Source organism: Alexandromys fortis, unplaced genomic scaffold (assembly GCF_014885135.2).
Source record: "Alexandromys fortis isolate MF-2015 unplaced genomic scaffold, M_Fortis_MF-2015_v1.1 scaffold_22, whole genome shotgun sequence".
Classification (NCBI taxonomy): Eukaryota; Metazoa; Chordata; class Mammalia; order Rodentia; family Cricetidae; genus Alexandromys; species Alexandromys fortis.
In genome coordinates this window covers 6,697,645-6,720,311 of record NW_026067900.1, presented here as the reverse complement: position 1 = coordinate 6,720,311, position 22,667 = coordinate 6,697,645, and the positions used below count along the sequence as shown (strand labels likewise).

The 22,667-nt window shown below is 46.1% G+C and overlaps 1 protein-coding gene across 1 annotated transcript in view; it reads right to left on the bottom strand.

Moving 5' to 3' along the window:
* Prtg (protogenin) overlaps positions 1–22,667 on the bottom strand; it is a 115,220-nt gene that overhangs the window by 24,048 nt on the left and 68,505 nt on the right. Inside the window, exons 12-14 of the mRNA XM_050124416.1 lie at positions 2,512–2,607; positions 1,390–1,576; positions 1,024–1,151 (exon numbers count right to left, since the gene is read on the bottom strand). Of these exons, the coding sequence (XP_049980373.1) occupies positions 1,024–1,151; positions 1,390–1,576; positions 2,512–2,607 (411 nt within the window). The remainder of the gene's footprint in view (positions 1–1,023; positions 1,152–1,389; positions 1,577–2,511; positions 2,608–22,667) is intronic.

Genomic DNA, 22,667 nt, shown 5'->3' with positions numbered 1-22,667 from the left:
CCGAAATTAAAGCTCATTGGCCTGTAACTTTTTTTTCCTAGGAGGAAAAAAAAAAGTCTTAAATATAATAGAGAAAAAAATTCAAAAGTTAAGGAGATGAAGAAGCACATGTCAGCTGGGAGGTGTCGGGGGGGGGGCAGGGCTCTCTCAAAGTGGCATAGATACTTCCATTTGTCTTCTTCTGATCGCGGCTTGCCCTTGAACAGGAGAGTAGCCATCAATAGCTAAGCCTTCTGACCACCCCACAAGTGGTGGTGCTCGTCTTTAAGCCCAGCACATTAACCCCAGGGGAAGCAGAGGCAGATAGACCTCTGGAACTTTGAGGCCAGCCTATGCCTCAGAGTGAGTCCCAGGATAGCCAAGACTACACAGAGAAGTCCTACCTAAAAATAACATTGAAAAAAAGTCCTTAAAAATATTTTTTTTCCTTAAATAAAGAGAGGTGTGATGGCACACAAATCCTAGCACTCAGGAGGCAGAGGCAGGTGGATCTCTGTGAGTTTGTGGTCAGTCTGGTCTACCAACTGAGTTCTGTGATAGCCAGAGCTAGACAGTAAGACCCTGTCTCAAAACAAACAAACAACAATAAAAACCAACTTAAAAAAATATAGTCAGAGGCAGGCAGATTTCTGAGTTCGAGGCCAGCCTGGCCTACACAGCAAATTTCAGGACAGCCAGGATTGTTACACAGAGAAACCTTGTCTTGAAAAACAAACAAACAAACAAAAACAAACAAACTAACTAAACCTATGTAAAGTCCATAGTGGAATTGGGGAGATGGCTCAGTGGTTAGAGCACCAGCCGCTATTCTAGAGGACCAGAGTTCAAGTCCCACCACATCTATGGGAGCTCACAGCCATCTGTAACTCCATCTTCGCCCTCTTCTAGCTTCTGCAGACACTAAGCATGTGCTACGTAGACATAATGCAGCCAAAACACCCATTCCCATAACGAATAAAAGAATGAACACCTGAATCAATAAAGTTTAAGAGATGAACCCCACTGGGAGGTTGCGGCTCCTACCTTCTGGGAGTGTGGAATGGTAGACCACGGGACTCCAGGGACTGGAGCTCTGATCCACATGCAGCCGGACAGCAAATTCATACTTGGTGTTTGGTTCCAGTCCCTGAACCAGCATGTGGGTCTCTGATCTGTTAAAGAGTTAAGGGGGTCGTTAGTGCCAGTTTCCGAGAGTCAATGTATCAATTCACGTCAAGGAAGAATAGTTTCCATAACCGAATGAACGACGAGAACCGAAACTTCCAGACGTTTGAGATCATCGGCTCTGAAGCCAGCGCTCCTGGATGAAGCCCAAGCTGAGCCCGAGTCAGTAAGAAGCGTGAGCAGCCAGGCGCGCCAAGGAGACAGCCGGGAAGACAAGCTACATACGTTTGCAGGTAGAGAACCAGAGAGGCGTTCTGCAGGCCAACAGGGTTACAGCGGACGGTGTAGTTAATGACTTGGGCCGTGGTGAAGGCAGGCCTCCTCCAGTGCAGGAAGATGGAAGAAGAGGTGTTAGCCTTCGCACAGAGACGGTGGGGTGGCGGCGGCGGAGGGACCATGCGGTCGCGAACAGCTATTGGGAGAGGGCAACACGAATTTACTGCAAGGGCTGGCGCTGTAGAGCGGTATAAGGAGAGATGAGAAGACCCCACTGCCAGCGGATCTGGGGCCTTTCTCCACCAGTCTCCTGGTGGTCTGTCCCTGACTCGCTCAAGCTAACAGACTCTTCTGTGAGTTAGACACGTAGTCAATTGCTTAACTGATGAAAAAACAATAGCTCCAGACAGTTTTAGTGTGCATGTCTTTAACTCCAGCTTTCAGAGGACTGCAGATCTGAGATCGAGGCCAGGCTGGTCTACATAGTGGGGGGGAGGGGGGGAGCCAGAGCTACACTGTGAGATCCTATCTTAGAAAACAAACAAACAAACAATGCTTCCCCCCCCCCCAAAAAAAAAAAGAAAGGAAAGGAAAAACAAACTCCAGTGTGGTAGCAGATGTCTTTAATCTTAGGAGACAGAGACAGATCTCTGAGTTCAAGCCAGCCTGGTCTATATAGCAAGTTCCAAGACACTTAGAGCTATACAGTGAGACCCTGTCTCAAAAAAAAAAAAGCCCCTGCAAACAAAATCCCCAATAACAACAAAAACCTAGATGGAAAAGTGAGGTACTGGCCAAAGGCAGAGAAAGCCAGAGCTAGAAGAACACGCAGAAGCAACCAGAAACAACTGCCTCCAGACAAAAGCAGACAAAAGGAATTCAGTTTGCAGGTAACCAACCCCCTTTTCCCAGTTAACTCCCAGCAGTTTTCAGCTTGCAAAATTAAAACAGGCACTTAGAATTTAAACACCCCACTTTTGCAGAGTGCCCACTTATTCAAGATGTGCCCAGCAGCTGGAGGATGTGAAGAAATTACCCCCCCACTCTCACCCAGTCCCCAAGTAGTAGCGGAAACTGAATTTCCAACAAGGGTGGGGGTCAGGGGTGTGTCTGAGACACGGCGTCACTCACACACGCATCCGGGAGTGCTGACTGTCTGGTCAGCCTGGTAGCCATCTTCCATGTTGTTGTACGCCAGCAGCCTCACGTGGTATTTTCTTCTGGGATCTAGAAAGGAAACGAGCGGCCCTCGTTCAGCCCAGCCCTGCTTTGGCGTGAGCACCTTCCAAACACGACAGTTCTAAGACAATGACCCTTCCCCCTTCCCCATCCGGACTCTCCCTGTCACAATCAGCTGAGACACGGCCACAGGGACCATTTGTTCTTAAAGTTAATGTGTTTAACCCAATTTCAAACCGCCATAAACACCCCTCTTCAAATGGCCAAATTTTCCCTGACATTTTTTTATATTTGATTATAAATTATATTTTATTTCTTTCTTTCGCACGTTCGTGTGTGCATGCCGTCATACACAGGCAGAGGTAAGAGGATAACGTTGAGTCCGTTTTTCTCTTTCCCTTCTGGGAGTTCTGGAAATCAGTTTCATGAGGCTTGATGGGAAGCAACTTCATCGGCTGAGCCATCTCACCAGCCTTAGTTATTCATGTTTAAAGGATAGGGTCTTACCCAGGCTGTTTTCAAATTCTCTATGTACCCCAGGCTAGGCTTACATCTCCCACATAGTCCAGGCTGGCTTGGAATTCTACCCCCTCCTAACTCAGCCTCCACTCCATGATAGGTCCCCCAAATTTATTTTATACAGATGTGTTTTGCTGTAGCAATTACATTCAAGAGTAGTGTTTTCTCCCTCAGAGTTAGGGAGAATTAGGACAAGCACCCTTCAGTAGAACCTCTGAATATTTCTAAGTGGGTTTCTTTCAAGAAACCTCCATTTTCAAGCTCATACATAATTCAAGACAGGTGCGCTGGAGCGCCCTCTAGTGGACAGGCGCAATGCAGCGTCCTCTACTGAAAGGCGTGCTGGAGCGCCCTCTACTGGTGCCTGTTAACTATCACAACATTAAAATGGAACCCATTCCACATTTTTAAATGTGCATGAATATTTATTTAAAATATTTTTTCCTTAAGCAAATAAAACACATTGTCATTCACAACACACTTGAGTAATTCATAGTTGTCTTAAGGGTATACACACACAAAAAAAACTCTTAAAAATAACTCCACAGTGAATTTAAATATATATATATATAAAGCTTGAAAAATAAACACATTTATGAAATTCTCCAAAGTAATTTTAAAGATTTTACATATTTACTTTAGAAATTGATACTGGTACTTTATTTAATATTTTATTTATTTAATAATTAATATCAAATATATTATTAAAATATATTTAAGAAGATGTCTTGGGCAGGCAAGAAGGCCTAGTGGGTAAAAGTGCCCACTGCAAAACCTGACCACCTGACTTCAATCCCCAGGATCCACATAGTAGGACAGAAAACACAGTCTCAAAAAACAAAACATCTCTGTGAGTTCGAGGCCAGCCTGGTCCACACAGGGAGTTCCAGGACAGCCAGAACTACATTGGCCATGTCTCAAGAAAGGAGAAAACAAATAAAATCACAAACAGAAAAATATTCAACCAACCAAAAGATGCAGAAAGATTTCCCCCGCCTAAAAACCCTCTTGAAGACATAAGCATACATCGTTCCCCTTATAAGATCAGGTGGTAGGAAGGCGGCTCAGGGCCACACAGAGCTGAACCGAGAACTGGGAACTTATGACTAGATTCGTATGTTCTCCTCTGTCCCCGCTGGAGGCGGCTACATTAAGAAGCTCAGGCTGGCCTTGAACTCACAATTCTCCTGCCTCAGCCCCCACGTGCAGTATTTAAAGGCTACCACTCTCGGTCTGGACTGTGACTCTATGACAAAGCACAGGGCCTCTAAATTTGCACAAATACATGTTTCTACATCAGAAAAGTAATGTCTGGGGCTGGAGAGATGGCTCAGAGGTTAAGAGTTCAATTCCCAGCAACCACATGGTGGCTCACAACCGTCTGTAATGAGATCTGGTGCCCTCTGCACCAGATAAATCTTTAAAAAGTAATGCCTGCTATAGTCAATTTCAAAATAGAACACACAGAGAACTGAGAGCTATCAGACAAATTTTTCTAATAATTTATTTTTATTTCATGTTTATTCATGTTTTGCGTGCTTGCATGTACGTGTGAATGTGTTAAATCCCCTGAAACTGGAATTACAGGTAGTTGTAAGCTGCCATGTAGGTTCTGGGAATTGAACCTGGGTCCTTTAGGAAGAGCAGCCAGTGCTCTCTCAACCACTGAGCCATCTTTCCAGCACCAGACAAAACAAAGAACACCTGGATTTCACAACCCAAATAATTTCCAGCATTCAGCATCCAAATTCCAAAGGTTTTGGTTCAGATTAACGATTCAAATCTAAATCTATTTTCTTCTGTCTTTCTTTCCAAACCATCTACTGAATCTGTCAATCAGCTGAACCCCAGGTTCCACCCTGCACACATTCTGTGTTGTTACTAGAGGAACGCTCTGAATTCAGAGCGCAGCGTTGGCAAATCTTTCTGTACTCACAAAGAGGTCGGGTCTTTGGGAACGACTGCTGATGGGAGAAAGCCATGCCAGGGATGGGCAGACCCAGGAAAGGGAAGACGAGACTGGCCTGCCTCAGAGCCCAACATAGTACAGCCATTCTCACAGAACACTCGCGGAAGGAAGAGGGCTGTTCGAATGAGTGGAGAGCTCATTTCTGTGTTCTCGTGTGTGTGTGTGTGTGTGTGTGTGTGTGTGTGTACACATGTATTCAAGTGTGCAGGTGTTGTGCATAAATGTGTCCTCATGTGGCCAGAGGTTGACACTGGGTGTCTGTCTTCCTAAGTTACCTCTCCATGTTATTTTTTGAGGCAGGGTCTCTCACAGAACCTAGAGCTTACTAATTCAGCTCCAGGGATCCACTTGAATTGGTCCACTCCTGGCTTCTATGTGGGTGCTGGGGTCCCCACTCAGGTCATCATGCTCGCATGGTAAACATTTTACCGACCGAGCCTAGTAGCACATTCCTGTAATCCCAGCACCGGGAAGGCAGAGACAGGATTCCTGAGCTCGCTGGGCAGCCAGTCTACCCATCCAGTGAGTTCCAGGTTCAAGCAATCAAGGAAGACAGCCTTTGGCTCCACATACATATGCATGTGCGTGGGCAAACACACACACACACACACACACCCCTACCTGAGAGTTACCAGGCTGAGATTATCAGCTAAAGATGAAAACAGAAAGATACCTCATTAACGGAAGGAAGGGTACAGACTAATAAATCAAGCATGGAAGACTAACATTCAAAACAAGAGGCAAAAGCAGAAGCTTAAACTGGACAAAACAGTGCAAGTTCTAAACCTGAGTTCTGCAGACTTCCCCTTGGGGGAGCAAAGAATGCTGCTTGGAAACAGGTCCCAGGCTGTCACAACCCTGCTGGAGTTAAGTACTGCGACACACACAGCGCTTGGTCTCACGACACTGGGCAAGCTTAGGCGGAGTGAGGAGAGCAGCCACAAAGGGTACCGTAGGCTTTCTCAGGAAGGGAGGAAGAGAGGAAGCAGGACAGAAAGAACTAAGGCCAGTTACCGAAGTCAATACAAGGGGCAGAAATTCACCACTCAGGTCTATTTCTTTAATTTTATTTTGAGATGGGGTCTCCCTATGTGGCTCAGGCTGGCCTTGAACTCACCATCTTTATACCTCAGTCTCCTAAGCAGTAGAATCACAGCCACGAGTCACCATAATGGAGCAAAGAGGTAGCATTTGATCTGTTGGTTAAATTTGTCTGGAGAGATGGCTCAATGGTTAAGCATGCTTCCTGCTCTTGCAGAGAAGTTCAGTTCCTAGTACCCACAATAGGTGGCTCACACCGACCTTTATAAAACTTCAGCTCTACTGGACATGGTGGTGCCCGCCTTTAATCCCAGCACTCAGAAGGCAGAAGCAGGTGGATCTCTGTGAGTTCGAGGACAGTTTGATCTATAGAGTGAGTTCCAGGACAGGCTCCAAAACTACAGAGAAACCCTGACTCTAAAAACCAAAACCAAACCAAAACAAACAAAAAAGAGTATCTGACACCCTCTTCTGGCCTCTATTGGTAATTGCACACATACACATAATGTGCCCAGACTCTTGCCCCCCAAAGAGAGACCACCAGGGAACGGGGACTTGGGGACTTAAATGCAAAAAGCAAGGTTTATGCCAAAGTGCAGTGTGAGCCTAAGCAAGGAGCTCATCCATCCAGCACCCTCAATGCAGGGAGGGCGGGAGGAGCTCCCTTCCAGAGATTACAGGACTTTTTATAGGCAATCTTGCAGAACCACCAGTTCTCACCTCATTTGCATACCCAGACCCAATTGAGGACAGCAAACGATTACAAAAGAGCTGGAAGTTCAATAAGCATGATATCATTATGCAAATGAAGTATGGACATAAGTATGTTCTCCGGTGACCCGTTCCTACCTGTCCTTGGGGTGTGTAGATGAAGAATACTATGGACAGTGAGCACTTTTTAACCACTAAGCCATGTTCCCAGCCCTTACTTTTCCTTAGAGCATTTGCATTACGTTGTACTTTTTATGTTGTGCACATGTGATGGGGAACCTCCTTCAGCCAATGACCTTAGAGAGGCTAGACCATGTGGTGTCGCGTTCCCCTCCTTCTGACTCATGTACATCTGTGCGGGGACACACGTGCCACGGTGAACACGTGGAGATCAGGGAACAGAGAGCACCTATTCTCTTCTCCCACGTGTGTGCCAGGGACCTAACTCAGGTCGTCAGTTCTCACATCAGGTGTCTCTAACCACTGAGCCATCTTGCCAGCCTCTGCTTTTACTCTGACACACCGAAGGAGACACCAATAAAAAACACTCCGCTGGGTGTGGTGGCGCACACCTTCAATACCAGCAGAGGTGGGCAGATCTCTGGGAGCTCGAGAGCCTGGTCTACACAGCACATTCCAGGCCAGCCAGGGCCATGTAGTGAGAACTTGTCTCCAAACAAAACAAAACATCCACAAAGAAACATTCTCTATGTGTCCCTTCCTAACTATCTAGATCCAAGCAAGTTCCTCTTCTTCTAAGCCTTGCTTGCAGTTGGAAGGTGGAGACATAAGGGGACCCTGTCAGTAGAGATTTTGAGTCTTAAGTGAAATTATCCAATTAAGCACTCTGTACCATCCCAGGATTGGTAAAAACACAAAAGCCTATTATTGCTGCCAGGCAAGTGAAGCTGCCTGGATGAGAAAAGGCGGTCCCTGAACTCTTAAACTGGACAGAGAGGGCAAAACCCTCGACGGGGTTTAATAAAGTCACACATCACCTTGTGGGATGTTTGCCGACGAAAGGCATCTCTACTTACACAAAGCAGGTCCTGCGACCAGGATGCCAGGAAATTAGCAGCCAGCAAATGCTCAAGCTGGGCTCAATTCACTGTTCTCATTAATGGGTCCTGGCATGCAGGGCAGGTGAGGGTTCCCAGGCGGATGTCTGACATGCATATAAGACTGAAGGCTCAACAGGGAAGCTGGTCGCCTTCCCAATGGTGGCATTTAATCCTCTCAGGAGCAAATCCACCATCACCCGTGCCTCCCATGTGAATCTCGGCAGCTCTCATCCAACAGCCCTGAACACAGTAAGTGCTTTGGAAAACAAGTCAATAACTGTCTTCCTAAGACTAAAAAGCTGCAAAGTGTTTATTGGATGAAATATGGAAGCATTTGAGGGCTAGCACTAGAAACAGCAAGCAGACAGACCCCAAGATTAATCCAATCTGCTAGCTGTATCCGGTTTTGAGAATTAGTTACAACCCTCAATAGCTTCAAGCCAGAACAAGAAAAGCAGGGGCCAAGAAAGTGAGTCTGCAAATGCCAAAATCTGCATAAGACAAACTCAGCGGAAATCACCCCCATTCCACCGTGACGGTACATGGCTTAACAACAGCGGAGTGCCAACGACATCTCTTTTCCTTTAATTTTTATTTATGTGTCTAAATATAAATAGAACAAATATAACTAAAATCCTGGCCTATCCCCCAGTTTTATGAGAAAAATCTGCGCTTTCTCTTTTCACCACTAGATGGCACCTGTGTGTGAGTCAGCAAGGAGCATGATGCTCCCATACTAGGACGGGAGGGACTCAGACACCAACTGATGAAGGAAGTGAAGGAAGGTCCAAACGGAACTCAGCTACTGAGTAAGGTCCATCAAACCACGGTCAGGATTAACTCTCAAGCAATTAAATAAAAAAGAGGGCCAGAGAGATAGCTCAGTGATTAAGAGTGCTTGCTGCTCTTTCAGAGGCTCTGAGCTTTGTACCCAACACCCACATTGATGCTCACAGTCACCTGAAATTCCAGCTCCAGGGGGTTCACTCCTTTGTTGTTGTTGTTTTTCTGTAAGCAACTGTGTATTCCTGCTCGCGTGTGCGCGCACACACACACACACCACACACGCACACACACACACACACACACTACAGTAAACTCACAGATACGCCTATTTAAGTTCGTATTATGGTTCCTCACCTATAAGTGAAGTTACATAAAGGGTGGTCACAGGCAACAGTCAGGCTAGGGGCAGGTTTGGGAGAGCAGCCAGGCTCGGCTCTGCAAACCCTACTGGAAATACAGTAAGGCGGCTGGCTAAGTGGGGTTGAGAAGAGGCATTGAGAAGCAGCAAGGACACCCCGTTTCACCCTGGGGTAACCAGCACAAACAGAAGAGGACCCACGTGGCAAAGGGATGCTGACCTTCAACTTTTATGCTTTGGCCCATTTGACACACCCAGTGAGGAATGGGGCCGCTCATGTCTGAAAAGCCGGATAGGAGGATGATCGAGAGTGTGCGGTAAGGAGAACACAGGCGTCCCAAGAGCGCTCTCCTACATCCCAAGTGGCTGCAGGGTGGAACCCCTTCTCTCTTTCCTCATTTTAGATGAGGTTATCTCTAAAAAGAGTCATTGGCTCTGCATAAGTGAGATTAGCGTGCTCCTTTAGGACAATCAAATATGTATCAGAAAAACAACATAAGTCAGAAATGGAAATAGCGTCGTAGCTTGCTTCCTGCTGTGATGAAACACTGACGGAAAGCCACTTGGGAAGGAAAGGGTTTATTCCAGCTAACAGTTTATAGTCTGTCATGAAGGGAAGTCAAGACAGAGACCACGGATGGGTGCTGCTCACTGGCTTGCTCCCCATGACTTGCTGGGTTTGCTTCTTTATACCATCTAGGACCACCTGCCCAGGGGTAGCATTGCCCACAGTGGGCTGTGCCCTCCCATAGCTGAAAAGCTTTTGCACCCCATAAGACTCTCCACTGATGCAATAATCCAAATCACACCAAATCAAACCGAATTAGGAAAAACCCAATGCTCCCAGATGGCTTTCTAACCCCCCCAGGGAGGAGCCGGGGAAGGAAGACCAGAAAACCTAGTGTTTGTTCTCTAGGGTGCTGTTTAAATACCCTGTGGGAGTGAGTGGTCTTGAGCATCTCTGGGGAGGGGTCATCGGTTGGCAGGCTTTCTTGGGGGTGGAGTCTGGACTGAGGCAATTCCCAGAGGAGGGGGCTCGGGATGGAACTACCTGAACATTCCATACTCTTCAGACATACAGATGCCAGAGACTCTGTTGTGGCCTTAACCCAAACATTCCAGACTCTTTGGGTATATGGATGTCAGGGGTTGAGGTGACACTTCCAACCAAACAATATCAATCATCAATCAAAAAAAAAAAGTGCCCTATAGCCTTACTTATATACAAACCAATCTGATGAGGGCACTTTCTCAATGAGGTTTTCTCTTCCCAGATGAGTCTGGCTTGTGTCAAGTTAAAAAACAAACAAACCAACCCAAAATAAAACTAACTAGCACAAATAGTAAGGCATAAATTAAGGAGAAAACATTTGAGCCAGGCATGCACGAGCCTCTATTTCCAGCACTTAGGAGGTAGAGGCAAGAGATGGTGGTTCCAGCCCACTCTGGATACACAACTGATACCTTATCTCAAGACTTAAAAAAAAAAAAAAAAAAAAAAAAAGAAAAAGAAAAAGAAAAAAATAGAAAGAAAACAAAACAACAACAACAAAAAACCCAAATAAAGTTTTTCTTTAAAAAAAAATCCAGCTCTACAGCATTGTGATCATTGTCCTGTTTTTGCACAAAGTGTATTTAAAACACAAAGTGTAAAAGGCTCACTTAGCAGGAAGTTTTGTACTTTACTTCCAAATACCATCAAATGCTCCTTAGGGATGGACTAAGGCTGGAATGCGGATGGGCACCGAGCTCAAACCATATGAACAGTGTATGATAGCATCCCTTTGGCTCGAGTCCTGGAAATCCCACACCAGAAAACAATTATTTACAAAGCAGGGGCTGTGAACCAAAGGTACAGATAAGGCAGGGTTATGAAGACCAGCCTTTGTTTCCCGCGGTTGCTGCTTGTTCATGGGGCCCTGGGATCACGCGGAAGAGCCGGGCCAGAGCCGGAGGTCAGGATTTGATAAAATTAGGAGAAAAGCTCAGGTCAAGACCATGAGAAAACTTCACAGGAACAGAGCAACCCACCCTTCCAGCCACTTCTCAAATTCAAACATAAAGTGCAGAGAGCTTTAATTGCCTATTTTTCTATGGAAAGCTCCCAGGTGGGGGGAAAGTAATCCTCTGGCATCAAAGGAACAGGAAGTAATCCAGTGGACGGCAGCCTCTGCCTCCACTCCAGCTACCAAACCAGAGCACACGGGAGTGGCCTGATGAAACACCCTCAAGAAAACACTGTAGAGCGGTTATTTTTAAAAAATCACTAGGTACTGCTGTAAGTTACTTAGCTCTAACTCTGTCGTGGAGTCTTCGTTTCTGGCGGTGGACAAGTGTACACAAACGTATTTGACAGTGAGCGTGTAAAGTGTGAAGCTTCACAGTTTTAGAATGGTTGTTTTAACCAAATAGAAGTCCACTGAAATAAATACAGTTTTGGGGTCTGATCAATTCAGTGTGTGGCTTTTTTTTAAAGGTTTTTTTTATTTAAATAGTGTGTGTGTGTGTGTATGTGTGTAAAAGCTTTTAAAAAGAAAATAGTGTTGTCCTAAAAATCACTATGCATTGCTTTACATTATTTACTCACAGGGCCGCCAGAGAAAGCTTTGCTGATAGCAAGCACAATACGCCTCAATTAAGACAGCTTCAAAGCCTAAGCGCGTCAAGCCGGAATATGTGTTCAAAGGTAAAGGGCACTCTCAAACTTGGCTGGCCCGAGGCCAGCGCGCGTGAAGATACTAAAAGAGGGCACGGGAATGAGTCAGGAAGGTGAGGGGCGCCGCGGCGTGACCCCAGCACCCCACCGAATGTCCACTTTTAATTTAATCTTTTGTGTGGCCAGGTTTTGTGCTAGCCTGCTCAGGCCCATTGTTCCCCCGGAACCCCGACCAGAGCTCTCCGTGGTCTGCCCAGCCAGGGTGACTGCACTGCCCCGGAGCCTGTCCCTTCCAAACAATGACACCCATATGATCATTCAGAGAGAAGGCCGGCAGTAGGGGCTGCCGTGACACCTGGGTCGTGGCCTCTGACACCGAATCTGGGGCCAGCCCAAGTCTGGTCCAGCCGGCAGGGAGACAGGAAAACTGGTAAGGGGGATGGGTGGGAAAGGCAGGCAGAGCAGCGCTGGGCTTTAAGACACCACACTTGAGCGCACCACAGAAAGCCCAAATCGCATTTCAACAGTGGGTTGGCGTCAAGTTTCCCAAATGACTGCAGTTTCTCCACTATTGAGACATTATTGGAAGAGTGGGTCCTTTTTTTTTTTAAATAAATCTTTCTAATGAGTATGCAAATATAATGGGGTTTCATTATTTTTACACACACCTGTGTCACGGTTCTAAGTTTCCACCCTCATCAGCTCATAGCAGCTCTTTTCAGGACCCGTTTTTATACGATCGACACTCTTATTATTAGAACAGGGTAGAGAAAACTCAGTCTCAAATGTTTTCCTCAAACGTGTTAGTTAGTGTGCTGAATTAAAGTCAGGTTTTAGCTAAGGATGTCAGTTTTGCTATAAGCTGAGATTAAAAATTCATCCCCTCTTATTCACAAGTTGACCTTCTGCACGCCTGTTTCTCACGAATGTTTATGTTATGAACTAACTTCACATTTACCCCAACAACTGTGCCAAAAGGTTACAAAGTTGTTCTGTAGGTGAAGTGCGTGAGTTGCCCACCCAGCTTTCCTGGAAGCCACAGGGAGGGTATTGCGTCCAAGCCTGAAAAGGCTGGAGTTCTTTCCTTCCCTGCCAGCGACAGCATCCCCTTTCCAGGTGGCATTTTAGAATCAATTTCCTATCAAAGTAAGGAGACACTGCTGCAGTCTCCATCAGAAAAGCCTCTCTATCAGAGTTGGAACTGTTCGAGGCCCAGACAGAGGCAAAAGGCTTTCCCCAACTGTGCTCCGTATGTAATCGTTTGACCATGTTCTTTCTTTCAGGATCGTGTATTTTTATGTCAGATAAAAATTTTATGTCAGATGCCAAGGCATCTTCTTTTTTAAATAGTTATTTTCAGAAGGCACGGTTTCCCGCAGCATGATAAATCAAAACCTGCCAGAAGAGAATCCGACTACCAACTGACCTCAGAGTGACGTAACCCTGCCCCCACTGCTGCCACTGAAGGGTCAGGTCTTACTCACTGGTCTAGGGAGACGCCTTTCCCTGTGGGTCAGCACGGAAGAAGGGCAGCCCAGCGGCCCTGTTTTCTGAGTTTAGTCTCCCACAACACTGTGTCAAACAGAGAGACGCTGAAGACAGTTATTTCCTGTGGGTAAGGAGGGGTAAGAAGATTCCAAAAGGACAGCAGTTGATGGAGCTGGCAAAGAGGGCTCAGTAGCTAAGAGACCTGGCTGTTCTCCCAGTGGACCTGGGTTTGATTCCCCAGCACAAACAGGGCAGCTCAACTCTACTGTCTGGCCTCCAGGTACCAGGCCCACACATGGTCACAGACATACATGCAGGCAAAGCACTCATACGCAGAAGACAAAATAAAATGACAATTAAAAAACAGAACAGTTTAGCTGTCCCCAAATTCACGATAGCAGTGCAGGGAGTAGTGTTAAGGAGGCTTAAGTGTTCACGACCACGCTAGCACATAACTTAAGAGTAAACGGGCCAGAAGTGGTCGGGCAGTCCTTCCATCAGAGCTAGGCAGAGCTCCCTGAGTCTGACGTCGGACTGTTTTCCACAGTGGGTTCTAGGTAAATCAGGATTGCACAGTGAGACCCTGCCTAAAAACCAAACAAGTAAAATGAATGGACGGCTTATTATAAATAAATTTCAGTTCTAACAAGATAAAGAGTGTTGGCATGTCTCATAGGGACAATTGGAGGCTATCAAATTTACAAGTGAGGTTTACTTAAAATTGTTACATAAGGAATAAGTCTTTTCTTTAGTCATGTTGGTATTTTCACCACGAGCAGAGCTTGCCTGGAAGCCCCCAGGGGAGGCCGGGAGCCGCACACACTACTGTACCTACCTCGCATTTGTTTAAGTAGCTCCTCCGTCCGCCCCACATACATCAGTGCCTTACAAACAATATTTTTATAGACTGGCAAGGGAAGCCTATTCACGACAGCCCAACTTCCCCTGAAGCCATGAAATAAATTTCCTTCCAGGACCAACACTTCTCCACCTCCCAGTCACGGACTCGCCATGGCATTTGACCCTTTTGTGAAGCAACGTAAAAATATCATCCATCATTCTTGGAGCCACAGGGACTTGGGCAGAGGGGCACAGATGCATTGCAAAAACATCTGTAGTTTGGTAACCATCCTGGAACAGGCAACCCTTGGTAGTTCAAAGCATGCTCACAGGATGGGAGAGATGTCGGAAGACGGCCTGAGACCACTCTGGAATTGCTTCCCAAGCGGGAAGCTCGCTGGAGAAAGAGCAGCCTCATCAATCACGGCGTAAAGCCCACACTGCTTATTTGTGCCCCTCAGAAGTTACAAGGCTCGCCGCCACCGGTACAACTTATTTAACCGCGCTGAGCACAGCACCGGGAAATCTGTTTTAATGTTAGCATCCAACAAGAGAATTCTTTGAGGCAAGCAAACATTGTAAGTGGTTATTAAGTAGCACATGCAAATCCTAATCAAATCATCAGTCTGTCAGATACCTGGCAACAACATGCCATAGTGTGTGTGGAGAACAGAACAGCTCTTAGGAGTCAGTTCTTTTACCACACGGGTCCCAGGGATCAAACTCAGGTCTTCAGGCTGGGATCTTTACACTCTAAGCCACCTCCGCGGTCTTGGGTCATCTTTTATTTAAGATGAAAATGCAGGAGCCTAAGAAATGGCTGAGGACCTAAATTTGGATCCCACATAAAAAGCATGGCCATGTGGCTCCGGTGACCCAAGAGCTGTGGGAAGTGGAGACAGGAAGGTCACTGGGGCGCTAGCTCCAGGTTCAGAGAGAGATCCTGTCTCAGGTCTCAAAGGAGTAAGATGGAAAGTGACAGAAGCGGATGCCTGACCTCCTCTGACATGTGTGCACACATGCACAGATACCCCACATACCCCATGTGAACTACACTCACCCGACATCTTGATATGTGTGTAGACATGCACACATACCCCACGGAAACTATTCTCATCTGAAATCCTGACACGTGTGTACAGACGCACACATACCCCACATGAACTATACTCACCTGACATCATCTGGCACATATGTATACATGCACATATGAACTACATTTATCCGACATCCTGGCATGTGTGTACACATGCACACGCCCCACACGAACTACTCACCTGACATCTGTACACATGCACACACACTCCACATGAATTAAACTCACACAGGCTCACACACCCACACACATTTGCACTATACACATCCTCATTTACACACACTAATTCTCATTGAGTCTCACTGAAGACCAGTGTGTTAAATGCACACAGACAGCAACACAGGAACCAAGCCCCGAGCCAAACAGGTGAGTGACAGGGTCAATCCACGGCAGAGCGAATGAGACAAAAGCAAGCGCCACAAATGTGAAGGATCTCTCTTCATCCTGGCAGTTCTCGGTCTAAATGCAATCTCTGCGGTTGTCTCAGGTCAGTCTGGAAGCCCACGTGCCATGATTTTTCTTCGTAGACACAAGGGCACTTTCTGAAGCAGGAGGACATAACTATTTGACAGAAGGAGCCAAGCTAAAGCTCACCCTGCCTGCCCATGGAGAATGTGAACATCAAAAACAATTATTTGAGAGCTGGGGAGGTGGCTCGGCGGGTAAGCGCACTGGCTGCTCTTCCGGGGAACTGGGTTCTGTTGCCAGCACCCATTCGGAGGCTCACAATCGTCTGCAACTTCAGCCCTGCAGGATCTGATGCCCTCTTCAGGCCTCTGGGGGCACCAGGACACACACGCTGCACATACCTACATGCAGGCAAAACATCCACACACACATAAAATAATTTTTTAAAAAAGAAAAGTGGTTTTGATCATTTCGTCTGCGATTATCTCCAGGTCACCGGAAATCTTGCACCCAGTCAGATAACCCTGGAGACCATGGGAGTCTCCGTCCCCTGTACTGTCCGCCATTGTCAAGTATCAGGTAGAGAGGCCACAGATGTGAGAGATCTCCAACAATCTCCCAGTGTGTTCTAGGACACTGCATTTTAATAGTTTAATTACTCTATCGTGGCCTTTTCCTAATAATTAAGATATCCCGCGTCTCCTGGCTAACACTGCTAACTGCTTGTAGATCGGCTACAGGGAAATCTGAAACTTGCTTTCCGACAACTGCACAGCACCCTTCAGTAGCAACAAAAACGCCAAACCCAGGTTTCAGTCACTTTCCAACCTTCGTTTATCTTTGCCTCAAGTTATTCATCTAGACAGAGTCAACTAAAAAGTAATTTATGGGATAGTGAGATGTCTCAGTGGGTAAAGACACTTCCGCCAGGGCTGATGACCTACCTGGGTCTGACCTCTGGGATCCACCTAGCAGAAAAGGAGAACTAATCTACTAAAGTTGTATACATACATGCACGTACATGCACACACACACACACACACACACTGTAGCACATCTCCCCCCACCCCAATACAAACACTCTCACACACATACATACACAAATAAACTTCAAAAATTTGAAATATAACTATAAGATTTGTTTTTCTGTTTATTTCTGTGTATGAGTGTATCCATGTGTCTGCATGTGCACGGGTGCCCTCGGAGGTCAGAACGGAGGGTTGGAGCCCTTGGAGCTGGAGTTACAGGAGATATGAGATGTCTGATGTGGGTGCTAGGAACCGAGCCCGGGCCTCTAGAAGAATAGAAAGCACTCTTAACCATTCAACCATCTCCTCTGGCCCCGATATTTATAATTTAAAAACTTGAAACATTTTAATTATTATTTTCTTTTAGTTTTTATGAGTGTGTGCTTGTGTGTTTATGTGCAGCACGTGTGGACATATGGAGACAAGAAGCAGGCATCAGATCCCCTGCAACTGAAGTTACAGACACCTTAAAAAATAAGATGGAGGGGCTGGAGAGATGGCTCAGTGCTTAAGAGCATTGCCTGCTCTTCCAAAGGTCCTGAGTTCAATTCCCAGCAACCACATGGTGGCTCACAACCATCTGTAATGAGATCTGGTGCCCTCTTCTGGCCTGCAGGCATACACGCAGACAGAATATTGTATACATAATAAATAAACAACTATTAAAAAATAAAATAAGATGGAAAGTGAGAGAGAAAGAGTCAACTTCTGGGCCGTGTGTACACACGCGCACACGCGCGCGCACATGCGCACATATACACACACTCTGACACAGGTGGAGGGTGGAAGTGTGATAGATAACTGAAATAATGATCATGGTAAGGGGATTTAGACACCCTCCCTACGAGGCTGTACAGCCCATGATAACTGGGTAGGATATGCTGCCTACATTTTGCACAGCTACAAACGTTCTCGCCGTCCAAGCTTGCTGAGAAAACAACCTGCCACCACCAAGTTCAGCCAAGGGACCTCCCCACCCTTATGGCACAGGAACCAACTACTATGGCTAATTCAAAAGGCTCCAGCCAGGCACCTCCTGTGCCCTCGGCCTCTGCAAAGTCTTTGAAGACACTACACCTCTGAAATGAAATTGAAAAATGTATTTCAGCAAGTCACGACGGAAGGACAGCGGAGAATTCTGAAAATTATAGGTGTTTATTCACGTCAACTGATAGGTTAAGCTGCCCAGGCAAGGTGGCACGGGCCAGTGATCCCAGCCCTCAGGAGGCTGAGGGAGGAGGATGGGAAGGTTGAGTTGGGCCTGGGCTCCACAGTGAGATCTCATCTCAAATCTGCCTTCTCCCCACCCCCAAATCATGTTTTTTAGACAGGAGCCTGCACCGGGGTTAGCCTGGGTCCGTGACTGCTGTGATTATGGCCTGCATCTCGCCTTATTTAATCCCTCCACTGCTCCATCAGGGCCCCTCACCTACTGAACTACTCCTTCAGGTCCATTCAGGGTCATCTTCTTGGAGAAAAGCACGCGACCCATCCTCAGACTGTCCACTGCCCATTATTACACAAGTCCTCGTCTCTTTGCTCCCTCCCAATACAACACTCACTACAGTTACAGCTTATGGGGCAATAGTGTGAATTAGTATGTGTGTGCAGGTATGTGGGCATATACATGCACGCATGCCCATTGGTCCTCAGGTGTCAGCCCACCTTGTTTTTTGAGACAGGGTTTCTTGTTGGCCTCAGGCTCACACATCAGACTAGACTAGATGATCCCCAAGCCCCAGAGATCCTTAGGCCTTGGCTTCCAGCACGGGGGTGGAGGGTGGGGCGAGTGCACACCAGACGGGGGGGGGGGGGGGGGGGGGGCGAGTGCACACCAGACGGGGAGCCTGAGTGCACACCAACACATGTAGCCTTTCACACCAGCACGGGGAGCCTGAGTGCACACCAACACATGTAGCCTTTCACACCAGCACAGGGAGCCTGAGTGCACACCAACACATGTAGCCTTTTACGTGGTCCCTGGGCACAGAACTCAGGTCTTCATGTTTCCACAGCAAGCATTTTACAAATGAATTATCTTCCCAGTTGTAGTACTTTTGTTTTTATTTTTTTCCCAACATTTTTTCTTTCAGTAGTACTGAGGAGAGACACACATTTTATTTCATTAAAAAACAAACACACATAACTATCTTTAAAGGCTAAGACAAAAAACATTCGCCTACTAAGGGGCCTCACAGTGTTTCCCCGAATTCACAGCATCCCCCACGTCATGGTGTCCCCCCTCACAGTGTCCTCCCCCACAGTGATTCCCTGTCCCACTTACAGAGTTCCCCCCTCACAGTGTCCCCCTCCTCACTCAGTGTTTTCCCCCCTCGCTTATAGAAAGGGTAATTAGAACAAAGCTTAAAATTAATTTGCATTAAGTTTTTTTTTTTGAGTGTGGAGTTTATTTAAGATAAAGGGAATGGAAAGGGAAGAAAGAAAGAACGGGGTGGGGGGAGAGAGAGAGAGAGAGAGAGAGAGAGAGAGAGAGAGAGAGAGAGAAGCAGCAGGAAAAGTCCTGCCTGTCCCTTCAGTAGAACAGTGGGAAAGAGAGGACATTACGTTTTTAAAGGACGAAGTTCAAGACAAAACCAAAATAAAATCCACAAGGGTAATTACTGCTCTACAGCAAACTTCTTTTTTCCCTGTCCACCCAGAAGTTTTTTTCATGTGTTAATGGTGGCATTAAAAAAAAATAATCTCCTCTTCTTTAACTTAGCTCTTTAAGGACCTCACACATCTAAGAATTCCTTACATTCACCAGAACCTTCCAGAGTGGTCTGCAGGTCAACACTGGGACAGCATTGATTTAATTTCCTACAAGGCCTCTTCCTTCTTTAAGAGATGGCAAGCACTCGCTGCAACTACAGACTTAAAACATGGGAGACGGCGAAGTTTAGCAAAAGACCTTCACTCCTAAGAACAATGACTGGAAACTGGGGCACATCAAACAGTGAGGAGCCTTCAGCCCCACCCAGCAGCCTGTGGAAGGAGCCTTTCATTTGGATATACGGAAAAGGGGAGCAGGAAGTAAAATTATAAATTCAGCTTTAATGCACTTCAAAACACAAGCACTGTAGACAATTGTGGGGTATTTGAGAAGAGGGATTAAGAAATTAAAGAGTCTATAGAGTTATTCGTTAAGTAATTATTAAACAGATCGAATATCATCAGATGGAAAACATGGCAGTTTTTAAAAAGTATCTTGACTTGAAGTGTCCATGCAATAAAACTGGGAAGAAGCAGGGGAAATCGTGCATTTTGTTTTTTTATGTGACTTCCAGTCTCCTTTATCTTTCTGTCAGTTATGTCCATTTTCTGAAAACGCTTCCTGTTGCTTTGTTTTCCCTTAAACAAATAAGCAAAGAAAACAAAAACCAAGCGAACTAAGGATGCATTTTCAGTGGCAGGTTTTTGCCAAGCCTAGGCAAGGGCCTGGCTGAGACAATGAAGCTATCCGGGTATTGCAAACAGGAATTTAACTTGATAATGTTGGCAAGGTGAGGGGGATTTGTTGTGAGCCAGGCAGGAGATGATGTAACCATGGCCCACACCCCAGGATATCAGACCCTAAAGTTAACTGGCAGTAGAGTCAATTTAGAAGCCCCTCACAATTGGTATCCACTCTGCAGACCAGAGGAAAACCAAACAAAACATCACAGCTATTTAAAAGAAGGGGACTTCCTTACCCAGCCTGTGTTCTCCACAGGGGCCTGGCTTTCCTCAGGGTTCCTTTCAGACCAGTGTGTGAGGTGACTACTGTAAATCTCTGCCCAGTGCCAAAGGTCAAAGGGTTATCTACCTGTGCTGTGGGCTGTTCAGGGCGCACTGGGTCCTCCCTTCTTCCCTTCCTTCTTTCCCTACGCCCAAGACAAGCTTGTGAATCACACCGAGCTAATTTAGATCCCCAAAAGAGCTTTGAGCCTATGGGTGGACAGACTGCTTTCCTGAGAAAAAGGAAGAAACATCAGCTTCTCAGTCCTCCACAAAGAGCCCAGATGCAGCCGGGCACCTCCCACCACACAGCTGCTAAAACAGTAAAACTTCAAAACCACAAAGGGGCGGGCCACTTTGGCAAATGCACCAATTTCATCCCAGGGAGGGGGGGGGAGCCTTTGCTTTACTGTTTTTGTTTTAAGTAGCTAAGACACCGGGCTTCTGCTTATACGGGGCAGCTCATTTAATTAACTAGACAGATGTTTTTCAGGGAGCACTGCGCCTACTCCAGAATTTCAAAGGGAGGGGACTGTTCAAGGCAAGACTTCGAAGTTGGGGGAGGGGGCAGACACAAGCAAATTCTATTCTTAAAGATTTTTGTTGGGTTTGCAATTTTGGAAAAATTAACTTTATTTTTAAAACTACGGTAACAGCTCACTCTAAGAAATATCGGGAGTATGCTATTTCTTTTCTCTCTCCAAAATATTTTTTTAAAGATGAAATAAAGCCATGTACGCCACCCCACTGCCATGAACTCAGTCACACCATGGGACACTTCCTCCTACAGTGCTGCAGTTGCTCACCTTTGCAACCCCCTGCCTGTAAGAGGAGAGTAGCCAAGAACCCATGCAGCATTGCAAGAGAAGATACAGGACCACTTCCCAACGTGCAGCCATCTTCTGCGACTAGCTAGGGAATCTAATTTCAAACAGTCTGGCATTTCTGCTAGAATAAGGCTGAGTCTAAACATCTTTATTTTCACTTTTTTCTTCCCAACAAATTAAAAATGTTCATAGATGTATACAATATGTCTCAATCATATCCACCCTTACTCTTACCTCCAACCCCCTCCGGGACCCTCTCCCTCCAACTTCATGTCCTCCATATGTACATATGTACATGTATATATATGTACATATGTACATATGTGTATCTGTATATGTGTACATGTGTACATATGTACATATATGTATATGTATATATGCATATGTAAGTATGCATGTATCTTTAACTCACTTGAGTCCAGTTATTGCTGCCCAGAGGTGCTTAGGAGGAGTCTTCCACTGGGGTGTGGGGAATCTTCCAGTAAACATAACCTCAGAGAAAAGTGCTTTTCCCTCCCCCAGCAGCCACAAATGGACACCCTGGACTTCCTATGTGAAGTTCCCGATCTTTAGTGGCAACAGAGATTCAGCATTTAGGATCACATCACACAAACTGCCTCATCTACACAGAATTTCCAGTTCACAGGACTCCACTAAAGGTGCTTAAGTCAGAAAAGGACAACATCTGAAGGGTCACCTATCAATCACGCAGGAAGGAAAACTTCAGTGAGGTTGGTCCAAAGTGTCCTCCCACCCCATGACTGAACTTTCTTTTTTAAAAAGCATACTGATAGGTCTCTTCTACTCAAGCCTTTGTTATTTTCTCTCAAGACAGTCCGGCCAGAAATACTGGGTCCCAGGTGTGGCCGTGTGCAACTTTAATCCCAGCACTCAGGAAGCAGAGGTAAGTGGATTTCTGAGTTCAAGGCCAACCTGGTCCATAGAGTGAGTTCCAGGACAGCCAGGGCTACACAGAGAAATGGTGCAAGCCAGAATAAATCAGTCTTCCAGTAAATGTCTTCTGGTCTAGCAATCAGAGAAATAACTAATCTAGCCACAGAATACTAAACCCATGGGGGCACTTCCACTGAGGTGTCACAGTTACAAACAAACTCAATATTTTTTCCTCTGGAACCTGGCTGTTCTCCTGGAAGACCTTAAAATCCAATGGTACCACTCAGCTCGGGTGAGCATTGCTCTGCTGCCTTCCTGGAGCCCCAAATGTGGCGCACTCCCTTTTCCTCCCCACATTTAAGCCGCCCCATGTTTTCAGTCCTCCGTCCAGTCTCAAACACAATAAACAAAGAGACAACCATCAGACAGCAAAATGAAAGCTACAGGAAGGAAACAGCGAGGCCTCAAAACCTCAGTTAGAGGTCCCACCTATAATCCCAGCACTCGGGAGGCAGAGGCAAGCTCATCTGTGAGTTCAAGGCCAGCCTGGTCTACAGAGCAAGTTCCAAGACAGCTAGCACTGTTACACAGAGAAACCCTGTCTAGAAAAGACAAAACAAAACATAATTTAGGTGTTCCAATAGATATGTAGTTGCACTTTGCTTAAAAATTTGAAAATAATTTTACTGATTCAGCATTGTTGTATGTG